The following is a 15,757-nucleotide window of genomic DNA, read 5'->3' on the forward strand; positions in this document are numbered from 1 at the left end:
TGACTATTAACCTAAATTTGGCTAAGTAGCATTTTTAAGGAAATGTTAATATTGTATTCAAGTAGAGCATTGCAACCTAAGGAGAAGAAGAAGAAAAAAAAGAAAGAGACAAAAGACACAAGATTTTACGTGGTTCGGTTGGTCGATGTGACCAACCTACATCCACGGGGAAGAGTGCTGTCTGTTTTGCTTTATTTCTTCTGAATTTGTGTACAAGATTTTCATAGAAAATGAGGGTAGTCGATGGATCATGACTTTTATAATCAACTATCAGAGTATTCAAGGCCATATCTTGAAGAACTAGCTTTTCTCCGTATTTTAATCTCGCAAATTGCCATTTCGAAGCCCTGTTACACAACATCACATGCATATTTAGTTAGAATCTAATATGTCAGCCAAAAAGACATGTTGTATCTATATTTGCTCGACATGAGATTAAACATGCAAAATCTTACCTTTGTTTTTCGATACTCGTGCATTATCCAATCAGTTATTTTGCGTCCTTTAGATGTGGGATTGGCACTATCTGCATACTGATGATATGTCAACTGCTTTGTATACCCTATTGTCTCCTGATTTCGTAGTTTATCCTTGACACCTTTATCTCCAGTGCTGGACCTCCAAAATCCATTTTGTTTTGGGACCGCACGAAGCGATCTTGACCCTTTTTGTGAACTTTTTCTCAGGGTGACAAAGAAATAAAGAGACTTCTTCATCCCATTAACCAGTAAATCAGCCCTGATAATGAAAAAAAAACATGAAAAGTTAGAATCAGTCTATTTCACATAATTGGATTAAAGTAATGATATGGATCAATTTTAGGAAGAAATTGTAAAATTAAATGATGAGAAGCAGGAAATGGACACAAGTACGCACCTGGTAGTAACCATGGCTCAACGCTGTAGACATCAAAATCTTTTACCATGTTTGTAGGAGTATTTCTGCCACTTTCTTTATTATCCAGATAATCTAGAAGGAGATCTCTTGGGGTGGGATTAAAGTAGCACCCTGATGGAAGTTCTATCTCTTCCATTGGTTTCTCATTGTGAGAAAAATTTGGGAGTTTTGGTATTTCCTCACTGAGGGGGGCAGCTGCCTCAACAGATGCTTGCATTTCCAAGTCAATGTCAGGTGTCCATAAGTCCTTCGCATATTCTTTACTATTCGGAGTAGCTGGCGGTTTTGGTAGTGCATTCTCTATCCACTCATAAAAGGCTTTGTCATCATTCAGTGACTCCCCCATTTGTTGTTTTGCTGGGGAATGTAATTGTTGTTGATCAACTAACTCATAGGGTTGACAAGGAAACCCATCAGCACATTGTAGTTCAGGAAAAAGGTCAGGTTCTAGGGCATTTATCGCATCCCAATTTATCTGACCACGAAAAGGAAACTTGTTAACAATCATAATCTCAATGTAAGAAATACAACAATCATAATCTCCTTACCACAGCTTGGTGAGATCCTAATAAAAAAGTTATCAAACCAAAAGACAAAGAAACTAACGAGGAAAACTAACTTATGAAAATCAATAAAGCAAGAAATTGGAAAGACGACAAACAAACATATGAGCAAACTAATGACGACGACGACGACGACGATGAACTAGTGACAAACTAGAAAAAAGATATGAAGCATAAACTTATTTGAATTAGAGTCTATATGGTCAGTCTGATACTGAAGCATAAAATCAAAATCTGAGTGACCCAATAGGCAATAGCACTTCAATACTGAAGCATAAATTAAAACATATGTACTTCAACCAATTCAAATGAAGCCAATTAACTTATTTGAATTAGAAAAAAAGAAAATTCCTGAAAAGAGAATAAACCCTAGAGTAGTCTAGGTATAGCCATCCTTTTGGAAACAATCAAACACACATATATAGTTGATTTCTTGGAGGAAGATCAGGAACCAAATGTCAGCAAAGAATCCAGAATCCATATAAACAGATCCATGCTTAGGAAGTCGATCAAAATTAAACATAATAAGCTGGCTACTTTTGAGTGTTGTTACCATAGTTCAAACGAAAATGCAACACAAGGTTAGTTTTGCGGTTGTTCTTTTAACAGTATATATTAAGGAAAAAGATAAAACTCTTCACCGATCTACTTATGCTCATAGGTGTTCACCTAATTATCCGACTACACCATCAAAAACTTCAAACATAAAATTTTCCTTCCAGTAAATTCAACAAGTCTCCATAGAATTTCAGCGTCCAGGTGAACTACGACGAGGAGAGCATAAATTTGAAAAGACGACTAACAATCCCTTCATTCTCTAACAAAGATGAATTCAATCGGAAAGACGACTAACAATCCTTCATTCTCTAACAAAGATGAATTCAATCGGAAAGACGACTAACAATCCCTTCATTCTCTAACAAAGATGAATTCAATCGGAAAGACGACTAACAATCCCTTCATTCTCTAACAAAGATGAATTCAATCGGAAAGACGACTAACAATCCTTCATTCTCTAACAAAGATGAATTCAATCGGAAAGACGACTAACAATCCTTCATTGATGAGAGTATAATTGTTGAAAAGACGAGTAACAAAAATTAGGAAACTGACGATGATGAACTAGTGACGAACGACGACGAACATTAGAAAAGAAACACTAACGCACGGTGATATCCAAAAGAATTGCTCAAACTCTTGATTTTCAAAACGGAAGAAAAGAAACACTAACGTACCATATCTTGATTTTCTTCAAGTTCTGGGCGTGATCCATCAATGTTTCTGAGGGAATTCATCTTTGCGCGCGACTGAACAAAGCGAACGTAGCTCAGAAGGCTTGGGAGAAAGAGAGAAAGAATGATAGATTTTGAAAAAATAAAGAGAGAAAGAATGGATAAATTTTGAAATATATAAAGTGAGTTCGCGCGCGGGAACGTACCAAAGATCTTGAGTAAGAAGGATTCTTGCAATTTTGATTTTGATTTTGATTTTTGAATTCCACAAACAACGAGTAAGTATGTATAGCCAAGTGTTTGGAATCTAAAATTTAAAAATAATAATAATAATAAAATTGAGAGAAAAAAAAGAGTTTGTTAATACGGTTGGTCCACTAGGTAACTTCCTAAATAGGATTTAAACTGTCCAAAATCTAAATTTCAGGGAAAAATGTTCTTATGAGGGATGGAGTGTTAGGTCCAAATTAACCTTGATTTTAACTTTTGAATTAATATTTTGATTTAACGGTAATCTTCCACTCTAGCCCCATTGTTGTTGAATGCAATGTAATGTAGTAAGGTGTATGGGTGTCAATAGGCTAGGTTGATTAGGTCTATTTAAGAGTTTGACCCTAGTTTTTCCGAAATAAAATCAATAGCAATGCAAATTTTCTTTGCTTGGAATTTTCTACCAAAGAAAAAGAAAACTTGAAAACATCATAAGCAAGCCAAAATAGCTCATGATTATCCTTCAAATAACCCAAGTAGTAACATATAACACAAATAAGATAAGCATTAGGTGATCAAATCTTCAAATGCAACTCAACTTTCAGACTTTGTCCACACCATTCCATTCTCATTTATCCAATGACAAACTTCAGTTTCTCCTGGGCCAAAACCTAACAGCTTAAAAGCAACATGGTTTGGATTCCAAGTTGATGTATCATAATGACAGACCATGATGACATGATTTACTTTCTTTTGAGCATGTATATCCACTGCAAATATTTTTATTTTCTTTAAAACATGACAATAGTAGACTTGAAATAGGAACGGAAGAGTATGACATACGACTGGTGGCATGGAGAGATTTCCATAGATGAGTTTCACATCTCCAATTGTAACATTCTCATATGATCCTTGGACGTCTTCTGTACTCCATAATTGTACATGGTGCTGTAATTTCTCGACAACAAAATCAATGAGATCCTCAGCAGAAGTCACACAAGTGCTCTCCTTACCTTGAATAAGACTCTCATCACATATCTTGATGGTTTGTTGAATATACTCATCCATGCTTGATTCATCTATAACATCAAAAAGCTTCTTCAACTTGTCAATCTTGGCAATTGAAAATGGGATTTTTGATGCTAGAGGTCGTGGCAAGAATGATTTATATGATAGTGGGTCTCTTAGATCAAGAGTAGACATGGAACCACCAGCTTTTATCATCGATTCTTGGAAAAACGGCAAACCTCTTTGATTGCTACGTAATGGGGGTGTTCTATTTGGGAGGTCATCATATCTAACTTTGTCAGCAATCCAATGGGCTATTGGTGGCAAGCTTATGTCGTCTAGTTTTCTCACCAGTGCATTTTCAGAACAAACAACATTAGCTTGCCTACAAAATGAATGCAAGTGGGTAGTCAATTTGTTTTCCTCTATAATTTTCATAAACACTACCACTTGACGAAGGCTTAATGGAGAAGCTTTTGCAGATAACCAATGAGGAGGATGTGAAACACCAATATGCTCATCCCAATATTGTGTGAAGGCATTTTTTGCTTGAGAACCCTGAAATTTGATTGATAAAAGAAACTAAGAGTATAGATAAGAAAGAAAAAAACAAAAGCAAGCAAGTTCAAATGAATGAATAATGGTGAAGACTGCTTTTCTTACAGTGAAATTTGCTACTATGAGAACTCCCATAAACAAAAGAAAATGTGTCATGTCAAAATCGAAAAAAAGAACTGAATAAGTAGTGTTTATGGTTTCATGGAGAATGAGTTTGTTGAATGAGAGAGGGTGTTTAAATTTATATAGAGAAAGTTTCCAGTTTTACTAACAGATATCAATGGGATGTAGTCAAATAGAAGGAAGCCCTTCTTCCTCTATGATTCCACCCAAAAAGTAGTATCAAAAGGAAAAAAAAAGAAAAAGAAAATGTGACCAAGAAAAAATTGTGTTTAGTAAATGAGACAAAATCTTCTCCTTATAAAGATTATAGGTCTCTTACTTTCTATTGCATTCCTAACTTACCAGATAGATATTGGGATAGAAGTTTGTTAAAACAACACAATCAATGGAAAAATTAAAGAAAATTTAATTTTGTTAGGAAAGGTTTTTTCAGGGTGGAAGAATCTAAGCCATATGTTTTTAAGGTTAGAAAAACCTCCCACATGGTTCTCTTGGCATAATTCAAATTGCCAAATTTTAGGAATAACTCTTGAGGTTTACAAATAGACACAAAAGAGACTTAAAAAAACTTAATCATTGAAGAATTGGTAGAAAATAGGCAGAGTTTAGCTATAAAAAAGAACTTAGTAATTGTTCTTCATGAAAAGAAAGATATCCACATCCAAACTTTTTTTAATATATATTTTTTCAAAGATTGTACATTTTAAGTCTCATCTTTATCTTTATCTTCCTTCTTCACTAATTTATCTTTTTGTGCATCATAAAAAGATAATTCTTATTGTTTATTTTTTCCGTTAATGAATTCCTCAAGTATAAGCATATGTCCATCATATGCTCATGTAGATCTAGTGCATCACACAATGTTGATACAATGGTTAGTATTGACTCCATTTTAAAATTAAGATTTTTTTTGAGCCAAGGGGGGTTAACTATTTCATATATTTGGGGCTTAACCTTTGGCCTCAAGAAGATTCAAACTCTTAACATCATATTATGAGGCATCAATCTTTGCCAACTGAGCCAACCCCTTGAGAATTTTAAAGTTCAGATTTTGCAGCTAAAAAAGTTTGCTAGAATGCATTAGATTGGCATTCGTGTTGATGTGGTGCACTCACGATAGAAGTAGAAGAGGTCGAATGATTTTGTATGTATAAATTCAAAATTTTGAGTAAAGTGCTCCCTCAAACACATCATAGATGGTAAGGCATTGACCTTAAATGATTAAATGTCACCAGAGAAGATCTAGAATTTGGAGATTTTGACCATATGAACTAGTCATGTGAAGATGTTCGCACTACAGAAGTTATGCTATAAGTGTTTTTGTGCGTGTGTGATTAATGAACTTATGTTATAAGTTATAAATTTTTTTTCCGTCTAATATTAAAAGCTATTTGTATTTTGAGGCCGAGAGAAGGTGATAACTCGATGTAGAAGATAGCGTTGGATATGGGAGCATGGCCACTCCAATAGAATCAGACTCGCTGAAGGCCATAAGGTTACTGGACCCAAAAGTTAATGAGCAAGGATTGATGGGAAGATTAGTTGCTGAAATTCGAAGCCTATATGCTTCTCGAGGCCATGTTAGATTTAGTCATGTGAGGCGTCAAAATAACAAGGCTGCTGATTGGTTGTCTAAGAGGCGACTAATTGGAAGAGATGATCTGGTCTTTTTCAATGATCTCCCGTAGGAAATGACAGACATCCTTAGAGAGGATTGTCTCAAGAGTTGTGCTCTAGTTTGATTTGTTTTTCTTTTTTGGGTCTTTTGACCCCGTTTTGTAACAAAAAAAAAAAAAAAAAGATACATTGGGGTCCATGAATGACTTCCATCTAATATGCTGTGTGGTAGACATTTGTATTAGCTCATATATAATTGGATTATTAAAACTTCTCCCAAACCTCATGAACTTGCATCAAGAAAAATAATATTATCTCTTTATCTCTTTATCTCATTCTCTTTTGTACCCTAGTACCTCTATTGTTCTACCAATAAATGTACCTCCCTTGAATACTGCTAATCCAACTCAAATGAGTAAATTAAGATTAACTGGTTCTTTCCACAAAATTTTATTACACTCACAAGTCTTAGTACAATACACTGCTTATATTTGAACATATGAAATACATTTATCAAATTAAGAGCTACATCTTTGAGTATATTCTCTAACAAGCTTTGCAAATGATGAGGACTTGTTCTCTAGTAATTTAGCTGGAGAATCATATTCCAATATACAACCTACATAAAAGAAGAAAGTTTTATCATCTTCATTGTAAAAGCCTCATAAAATGATAAGAATGCATGAATTTGTCAAACTCAATTGAATCAACTTGAGTGTGGTGTACTAATTACTTTTTACTAACCATTATCGAGAAGGAGGACCATCTTAATATCAACAATTGATGTTATTCTATGTGCAATTGTGATGATAGTAGATCTTGAAAAATGTTGCCTAAGTGTTTCCTGAATTAGGTTGTCAGTTGCAGTGTCCACTGATGCTGTAGCTTCATCAAGTACTAATATTTTGCTCTTTTTGAGTAATACTCGTCCTAAACAAAGTAGTTGTCTTTGACCCATGCTCCAATTCTCACCATTCTCGGCCACTGCAGAAACCATTGTGCATAAAAAATATTAGATTTATATGATACACTAAGGATTTATTTTGGAAGAATTGTGTAATGCACGGATATATCAAATATTGACAAACTATTTATGGAATGAATGAGACACAAAACTAACCTGCAAGATCAAGCTTCTTTTCATGTTTTCTGATTTCATCGCCAAGATGGCATTTGTTTAAAGCCTAAGACAAACAAAACCCATGACAAAATTACATCTAGCTTTAATTTATTTTACAGAAAATGACAAAATAATTTTGAGTTATGTAACAGATAAAATAAACAGATAACTGCATGTCAGGTGAAATGAGAATAAGGGTCAAAAGAAGAAAGAAGGAAAATATATATATATATATATATATATATATATATATATATATATATATAGGACTACTAAAGTCCCCAAATAAAAGAATGTTTCAAGACCAAAGTTGTCTCAAAAGTAATACAGATTTAGTGCTTCATTCTTTGCAACAAGAATTTTTAGAACATTTGGAACATTTTGAGATATGGAACCTAGAAGGGGGGCGGATGTTGTTGATAGAATATAAAATGCTACTTTAAAGTTTCTAAATTTCATCTAAATAAGTATTTCATAACTGAATGACTTTTATGAGATGTCACTGTAAAGTGAAAAAATGAAATTTTTATTACATAACTCCAAACTACTTTGACTACTCTACTTCTTGAATTTGAAGTGATTTGTGTATTTATTCCAATAATGCATTTTATGAAATGATTTCAATATATCAAAAGAACTTAAGGGCCTGTTTGGTTACATGAGTCTGGAGATTTCAAATATCTACAGATTTCAAATCTATAAATTTCAAATCTACAGAGTTATAATTTATAAAATTATATGTTTGGTTGTGGAATGAAATCTGTGGATTCATCCTAAAGAACTATTTGATTGACGTGATTTTTGTGAATGTGCAAATGTATAGCTTTTTTGAAATCTCTGGATTTCACCTATTACCCATAAATCTACAAATTCACGCTTTTAATGTAAAAATGTGAATCTCTAGATTTCATGAATCTAGAGATTTTTACAACCAAACGGGTATAATTCTCAGATTCATGAATCCAGAGATTTCAAGGAAAAAAGGCTCATCAAAGCAAACAATTCACTATTGATTTTATAAATATGTTACTTCTAAATTTTTTACAAAAACAAAATGTTGTTCTAAATGTCCATGTTTGTCACTAATTAAAAATTATTCATCAAAGAAAATAATATAACTCACCTCCCAAAGCTGTTCGTCAGTATATTCTACGAGAGGATCCAGATTGCTTCTTAGAGTCCCCTCGAACATTACTGGATCTTGTGGGATGATGCTCAATTGTGATCGCAGGTCATGAAGACCAATCGTGGAGATATTGATACCATCTATCTGTATTTGACCAGATGTAGGCTCAAGCATACGAAAAAGTGCTTGTATAAGAGTTGATTTACCACTTCCTGTACGCCCGACGATTCCAATCTTCATTCCTCCAAGAAAAGTACATGTGATGCCTCGCAATACAAGAGGTAGATGTGGGGCATATCGGACCTATATATTGATTGATCAAATCACAATTTTATAAGAGCCCATTGAGCAAAAGACTTATAATCAATATTAGGCTTTAGAGGGTTGATTCATAAAAAATAAAAATAAAAATAATATATTAGAGGATTTCTAAAGGCATAATACCTGTAGATCTACAATATCAACTTTTCCTTGTGATGGCCATTCACAACTTGGCTTATCTTCTTCTATCGACAGGGGATATTCGCTAGGGATGCAAGTGTATTGTAATATCCTCTCAACGGATATGATTTTATTTTCAAGTATGGTAAGATCCCAAACAACCGCGTGCATATTAAAATGAAGCCCATATGTGATTGCTAAACCTACAACACCTTTAAGAGAGAAGGAAAAATATAATTAATCCAAAATTATGGTTTCGTGCTATCCATCAATCATAATAATGCTTAGAGATGAATGTATTTGATTTGAAATCTATCATTTACCAGGATTGAGTACTTCTTTTGGCATTGAGATCCAGAACACCAAAGAAATTGCATATGAAATAGATGTCAACATATCCATGCGAAAAAATAGCCACTCCATTGCACCGGAGAGATGAAGTTTTGCCCGAGAGTATCCATCTACCAACTTGAAGTTTGTTTCTATGAATTTCTCTTCTTGTTCAAAACACCTTATAGTAGTCGAACCTGAGCAAGATTCTGTAAAATGTTGTATAATTGGACCCTGACACACCCTTCCCAGCCGTGAAAGATCTCGTGATGTAGATGTATAATATTGCTATAGATTGATGTTTATTAAGCAGGAAAAATATAGATCAGATATTTTGTAAGAAAATAAAATATAATGAACTTAAATGTAGTAAGGACTGTAGGATCTTTTTTTTTATAAATTGATTTCTTGTAGGTTATTGTCATATTACATGAAATTGGACAAAAAGTTTGCTATTAATTTTAAATGAAATATATTTTCATTATTTTCACATTGTAAGAATTTTTGCAATCTGTCTAAGAAAATGCTAGCAAGTCCTATATAATAATGATGGTTTGAGTTTGGAATGGTTTCACACTTCTTATCAACAAGTTGTCCCCTTCAGAAGATATCTTACTCATGAACACTTCAATATTTGAGAAGGGGCTCTGTGCTAGATGCCTAACCAATTAGCAGTTTTTGCTTTGACTTGGATAAAACTTCAAAGTATGGTGCAATGTATAGTGTTAGTCTGGCAGACCATAAGCTTAGTTGTACTGCAAACCAAGAATCCTTATTCAGATATGATTTAGAAACAAGTCCCCATTATTATAGGATATGAGCAAATCTTATCTCAACTAGGTGAAATAAATTTAAATAAAAATTAACAGGAGGAAGTGAAAGTCAATGCACAAGCTATTAATTTATACAAAATTCAAAATATATGATTGAAGGGAAAAATTAAGTTAGCCAAAAGACTCAAAATAAGAGAGAATTATTGCAAACTTTCAAACAAGTAAAGTGCAGATCAAAGCATGTCATCTACTGGTGAATGAAAGGGTTCTATCAAGGTTCTGGTTACATTAAAGTAACATAGAATAAAAAGGAAAAAATCCCAATGCATTTGATCTGTAATGCATGACCTAAATAATTGTGATTTTTTTTGGCTCTCAACAATGTAATATTTGCCAAACAAAGTAAAAAAGATTGTGGCATGGCTGAGAAACCTTGAAGGCAGGGAGAAATTATGCTTTTGGTTTTGATCGAAGACAAATTCTGCTTGTCATTGTTATGGATTTGGATTCACAGACTGAAATTTAATTGGTGATTTAACTGGCTCCAAACCCTATTCTTATATTACTTTTCTTATTGAATAACTTGATTTTTGTGGCCTTTGGATGTATGATCTTTTCTAGAAGTAGAAGATAAAATAGGGTTCAGTTTCTTAATGTTTATGTCTTGTAATCATCTCCACCTGTTTCTGTTTTGAGTTAGTCAATCTAACAAATCCTAGTCCATTTATGCAGGAAAGGACACTCATGGGTATGTTGGTGCTGACCTTGCTGCTTTATGTACTGAAGTTGCCCTACAATGTATCAGAGAAAACATGGGTGTTATTGACTAGGGAGATGAATCCATTGATGCTGAGATACTAAACTCCATGGCTGTATATCATGAGTTTCTTGGGTTTCTATTTGATACTTTTTTTCTTTGGCCCTATCCCCACATTTCGTTAAGTCCTATAACTATCACTTGTATTCTTTGATTGGATGGAGGGAAGGGACTGATTATAATGAGGTTTCTTTTATCAGATAATCCAGTTGAAGTATGTATGGTTCTTGGTGCAGCATTAGAATTAATATGGTATTCTAGTAACCAAATTTATTTTTATTAAAAGAACTTATCCCGACGTTTTATAAATGCTAGCATACGTTTTATAAATAACACTGACAAATAAATGAACTTTTATGTGTATGGCGGTGTTTCCAAAATGCCGTAAAGAAATACTATTAACAATGTTTCCAAAAAATGTCGACAATATAATGGCACTTTGCTTCCCAACTAGGGCATTTGATAAACACCACAAGTATGTTATATGGCTACATTTTGTATAAACGCTGACAAGTTAGAACACTATAAACGCGTTTCCTAAACTCCAGAAATGCAACGTCATAAATGATCATCATATGAATTATTAGTTCTCTAACAATTCAAGAAAAATGCTAAAATTTGCATAATTTTATATGAATCATGTGACTAAAAAAGTAATTGTCTTTCTCATACATAATATGATAAATTCAAGCAATATATTGTGTTTTGAATCGCCACTTTCCAAACGAACTAATATACCTCTATTACTAAATAAATTTTATTGTGACAGGAAAATTAAAAATTTTCTAATTAGACAAAACATACACAATTATGATTATTAGCTACTAACCATGGAGATATATGATAGAGCTTCATTTGAAGTATTGATGAAAAGACGTAAATAAGAGAAAAAAATTACCTGGTACCAAATGCATGTCACAGTCATTGGAATGAAAACCATTAGTATTTTCCATGCAACTTGTGACATTACTGCAATAGTTCCCATGAGTCCTATAATTGAAATAAGAAGTTCCTCAATTTGATGTGGGACACTTGTATCAACTGCACTTTGATCTATGGATGCCTATATGTTTAAAAATTAAATTACATTGATTTTATAGTAATTGAATAAAAATTTTATATCAAAGAGTTTATAAGCATATGTACTAACCCGATTTAGAATTCTACCACTCGGAGTAGAATCAAAAAATGATTGGGGTGCACGGAAACAACTTAAATGCATTTTGTTGAAGAGTAGAGTGGCTGCTTTGTATCCAGTTAGTACAATGAGTATGGACCTTATAAATATACAAAGAGAGCTTCCAAGAGTCAATCCAGTATAAACAAAAATAAGAATGGATCCTTTAACAAGAGGTTCCGTATCGTTTGTAACAGGAGCAGCCAACACCATCCAATAACTGCTGATAACTCTTAGGAGTTGAACAAGAATTTGCACCAACAATATCAATGGCATGAAAACCCCGTTGCACGCAATTGTAAGGTACTTCCAATAAACTGAAAAACTAACTCTACCATTTTCTCTTTTTTCTTCTTGAACAAGTTGTCCTTCTGGCCCTATTGGTTTTTCTTTTGCATTATTTTTGGATTTATTTTCCTCATTGTTTTGAATAAACTTCTCAGGACATAGCATATTACCATCTTCATTGTTATTATTTAATTTATCCAAAGTAGCTTGATCATGTTCAACATAGTTAAGATCTGCTAAAGCCTTCGTATGTGCACCTACTAAATCCATAAACTTAGTTCCTGAACTAAGAATTTCTTTATACTTTCCTGCTTGAGTAATCCTTCCATCTTTCATAACCTATCAAACAAGAGAAGGTAAATAGTCATTCTCATGCTAGGTTATGAACTTTTGACTGAAATTTTTTTAAAAAAGAAGAAGATAATATTTACTCACCAAGATAAGATCAGCTGAAGGTAAAAATTCTGTTTGGTGGGTAACATATATTACTACTTTTGAAGCCAGTAGTCCTAATAAACACTCCTGTCGCAAAAAATGCCAGTGTTCACCCTTAGAAACTCAAATAGAATTTAAGGTTACTTAGAAAATAAAAATAATAAGTACATCAATGTAATTTATTTTTCCATTAATAAATAATATCAATCCTTAGGCTTCATGAAGATTATGCATTCTCAACTATCACATATCTATATGTCTTGTTTATATAGTGACATTGGTTTCATTTTTATTGTTTAGGTAAAAAATAGTTTCTAACGAACAAAATGGTGATGTAAACTATGATATGGAGAGCTTTAGTAATATTTTCCAAAAAAAAATTGTAGAAGTAGATGACAAAGAGTAGTTACCTTAAAAAGATGAGTTCCTGTCTGAGCATCCACAGCACTAAAAGGATCATCAAGGAGATATATATCAGCATCATTGTATAAAGCACGTGCGATCTGGATTCTTTGTTTCTGCCCACCACTCAAGTTGATTCCTCTCTCCCCAACGATAGTTTGGTCTCCAAAATGCCATAATTCTAAGTCCTTTTTCAATGAACATGCTTCAATGATCATCTTGTATTTCTCATCGTCCATCTCCTTACCAAATAATATATTGTCCACTATTTTGCCACTTTGTATCCAAGGAGATTGTGGCACATATGCCTTTGTTCCATTCAATTTAATGGTTCCAGAGACCTTAAGTACATCTCCTAATAAGCACGAAAGTAGGCTTGATTTACCTGACCCAACTGAACCACAAATAGCCACTTTCATACCGTGGCATACTTTGAAATTAATATCTTTCAATGTAATATTAGATGAATAAAGATCCCAAGAAAAATTTCCATTTACTATCTCAATTGCAACCTCATCGCTACTTCTTGGAAGCTTATGTATTGTATTCTGATGGAGATCATCAAGAGAAAGGAATGAAGTTATCCTACTGAGGGAAACTTTAGTTTGAACAGCCATAGAAATTGAGGTTGGAAGAATATAAATGGGTCCTTGTAGTATCTCAAATGTTGCAAGTGCTGATAGAATTTTTCCGGAGTCCAGCGGAATTCCCACAATGATACAAAACCCAAAAGTAACCATGGAAACAAACATAGGAGCTGACATGTAGACCAAGTTAGTCATAACCGACGTATAGAGTAACTTCTTTAACCATTTTGTTTCAAAGTTCCTAAGCTCAATTATCCTGTCCAAAAACTTCATCTCCCAGCCCAAGAGTTTCAGAATTCTCATATTCCTTAAAGCCTCAGACGTCACTTTCATTCTTAGATCCTTTGAATTCATCAATTCTCCTTGAAATCTTTCCTGTAGCTTTCCTAATGGAACATTTAATAACATCAACATTATTGTAGTAACCAAAGCTACAAACGAAGCAACCCCAAGGCTTTTGTGCAAGATTAATAATGATAGAATAACTTGAAGAGGCAACCTCCAAAAATCATGTAGGTACCAACTAAAAAGGCCAGTTCTCTCAACATCAACTGTCAGTAAATTAACGTTTTCTCCACTAGTATGGTCTTGCTTTGATTGGCTTGAAAGCGTAAGACCCTTTTTATATATTAATGCAAACAAGGAAACACGAACCCTAATTGCCATCTTCCGTGATAAAAAAGACAAGTGCCTATCCGAGAGGCAACTTACGAGCTTCGAAAGAAAGAAAATAATAACTAGCACATAGCCTTTGTGTTTCAGTTGGTGAGGGCTATTGAGATATCCAATGAAGGCATCAATAAAGTATGGTCCCACATTAGAAGCTAATGCATTTAAAATGGTAAATATAGCTGTCCATACTATTTCTTTCCACATTGAGCGAATTAATGCCTTTCCCAGCTTGAGTGAGCTTACTCCACCAATCTTACCACTGCTCTTACCATCATTTTCAAGGTTATTCATAAAATGAGCAAAGATTACGTTGGCACTATCACAACTGGAAAGCTGCGGAACATCTTGAAGGTCTAGTGTTTTTCTATTTCCAACCGCAAGCAAAGGGCCAATCCAAGAGAAAGTAAAAATACTAAGAAGATTAGCATTTCCATAATCTGTGACTTTCTCTCCATTGGAACTCATTTCTTGTCCATCATCAATATTTTTTTCACTGGAACTAGTTTTCACAAGAGCCTCCAGAAGTTGGGAATTTTCACCTTCACGCCTCATGCCAATTAATCCAGTGTAACAAGAGATGAAACCACCAGTAATGGATACAGCATCAGAGACCCAAAGCAGGAATGGTAAGGACGAATGTTTCCAATAAAAGCAGAGATGTATAACAAGATAAGAACAAGACATTAGGAAGTAAAAGGGCCACCAAATCCTTAGTAGAATGGGAAACTTGCGGTCACTTGAATGAGAAAAATGGATATACAAGTAAGCAGAGATCTCAAACCAAAGGAGTGTTTTGCATGCAAAATCCAACTGAATAGCAGGCTTTAAATTAGAGATATCATGTCTATAATCGAAGAGATAGTTTAACACGCAGAGGACAAGATCACAGAAAGATAGACCAATGCAGGAGATAAGGGTTGATAAATAATGTGAAAAGTAGACATTCTTCAACGTTGGTCTTGTATTTTCAAGTCTGCACTTTGATATTCTTTTGCAAACCCAGTAAATAGCTAAAGTTGGTAACAAAATTAGGTGTGAAAAAGCAGAAAACTCGTGTAAAAATATGGTTGTAGAAGAATGCGAAAAGAATATCCAAATATTCATTTCATTCTTTTCTTGTTCAAGAACATTCATGTTCACAGATTTTCTTTTCTTTGTCTGTGATGTCGTCTAAATCTAGTGCAAATCTTATCAACTTTGCCACATTTTGAATAGATTCAGACCCAAACGAGCGAAGATATTGTGGAAATTAACTCCAGCACCAAAGTATCAATCATTCTCAATCCATGCATTCCATATAGAGTTGGACCAAATGTTCTTGAACCTGTTAGTGAACATATAGAACCAAATATATTTCAAAATACATGACAAGCAAGAGAAG

General features: G+C 33.7%; 1 protein-coding gene across 1 annotated transcript; it reads right to left on the reverse strand.

Annotated features, from left to right (window-relative positions):
* Positions 1–263: 263 nt before the first annotated feature.
* LOC149003294 (ABC transporter C family member 3-like) lies at positions 264–15,060 on the reverse strand. Its single transcript, XM_089138819.1, is given in 16 exon segments — positions 264–347; positions 456–738; positions 888–1,372; positions 1,563–1,613; positions 3,746–4,468; positions 6,565–6,602; positions 6,717–6,827; positions 6,953–7,192; positions 7,329–7,392; positions 8,452–8,757; positions 8,899–8,986; positions 9,344–9,513; positions 11,714–11,878; positions 11,966–12,619; positions 12,716–12,802; positions 13,126–15,060. Coding segments are annotated over 16 exon segments (5,484 nt in total).
* Positions 15,061–15,757: the final 697 nt, after the last annotated feature.

The sequence above is a fragment of the Hakea prostrata genome, chromosome 10 (assembly GCF_041222555.1).
Source record: "Hakea prostrata isolate BN-2017 chromosome 10, UWA_Hpros_2, whole genome shotgun sequence".
Classification (NCBI taxonomy): Eukaryota; Viridiplantae; Streptophyta; class Magnoliopsida; order Proteales; family Proteaceae; genus Hakea; species Hakea prostrata.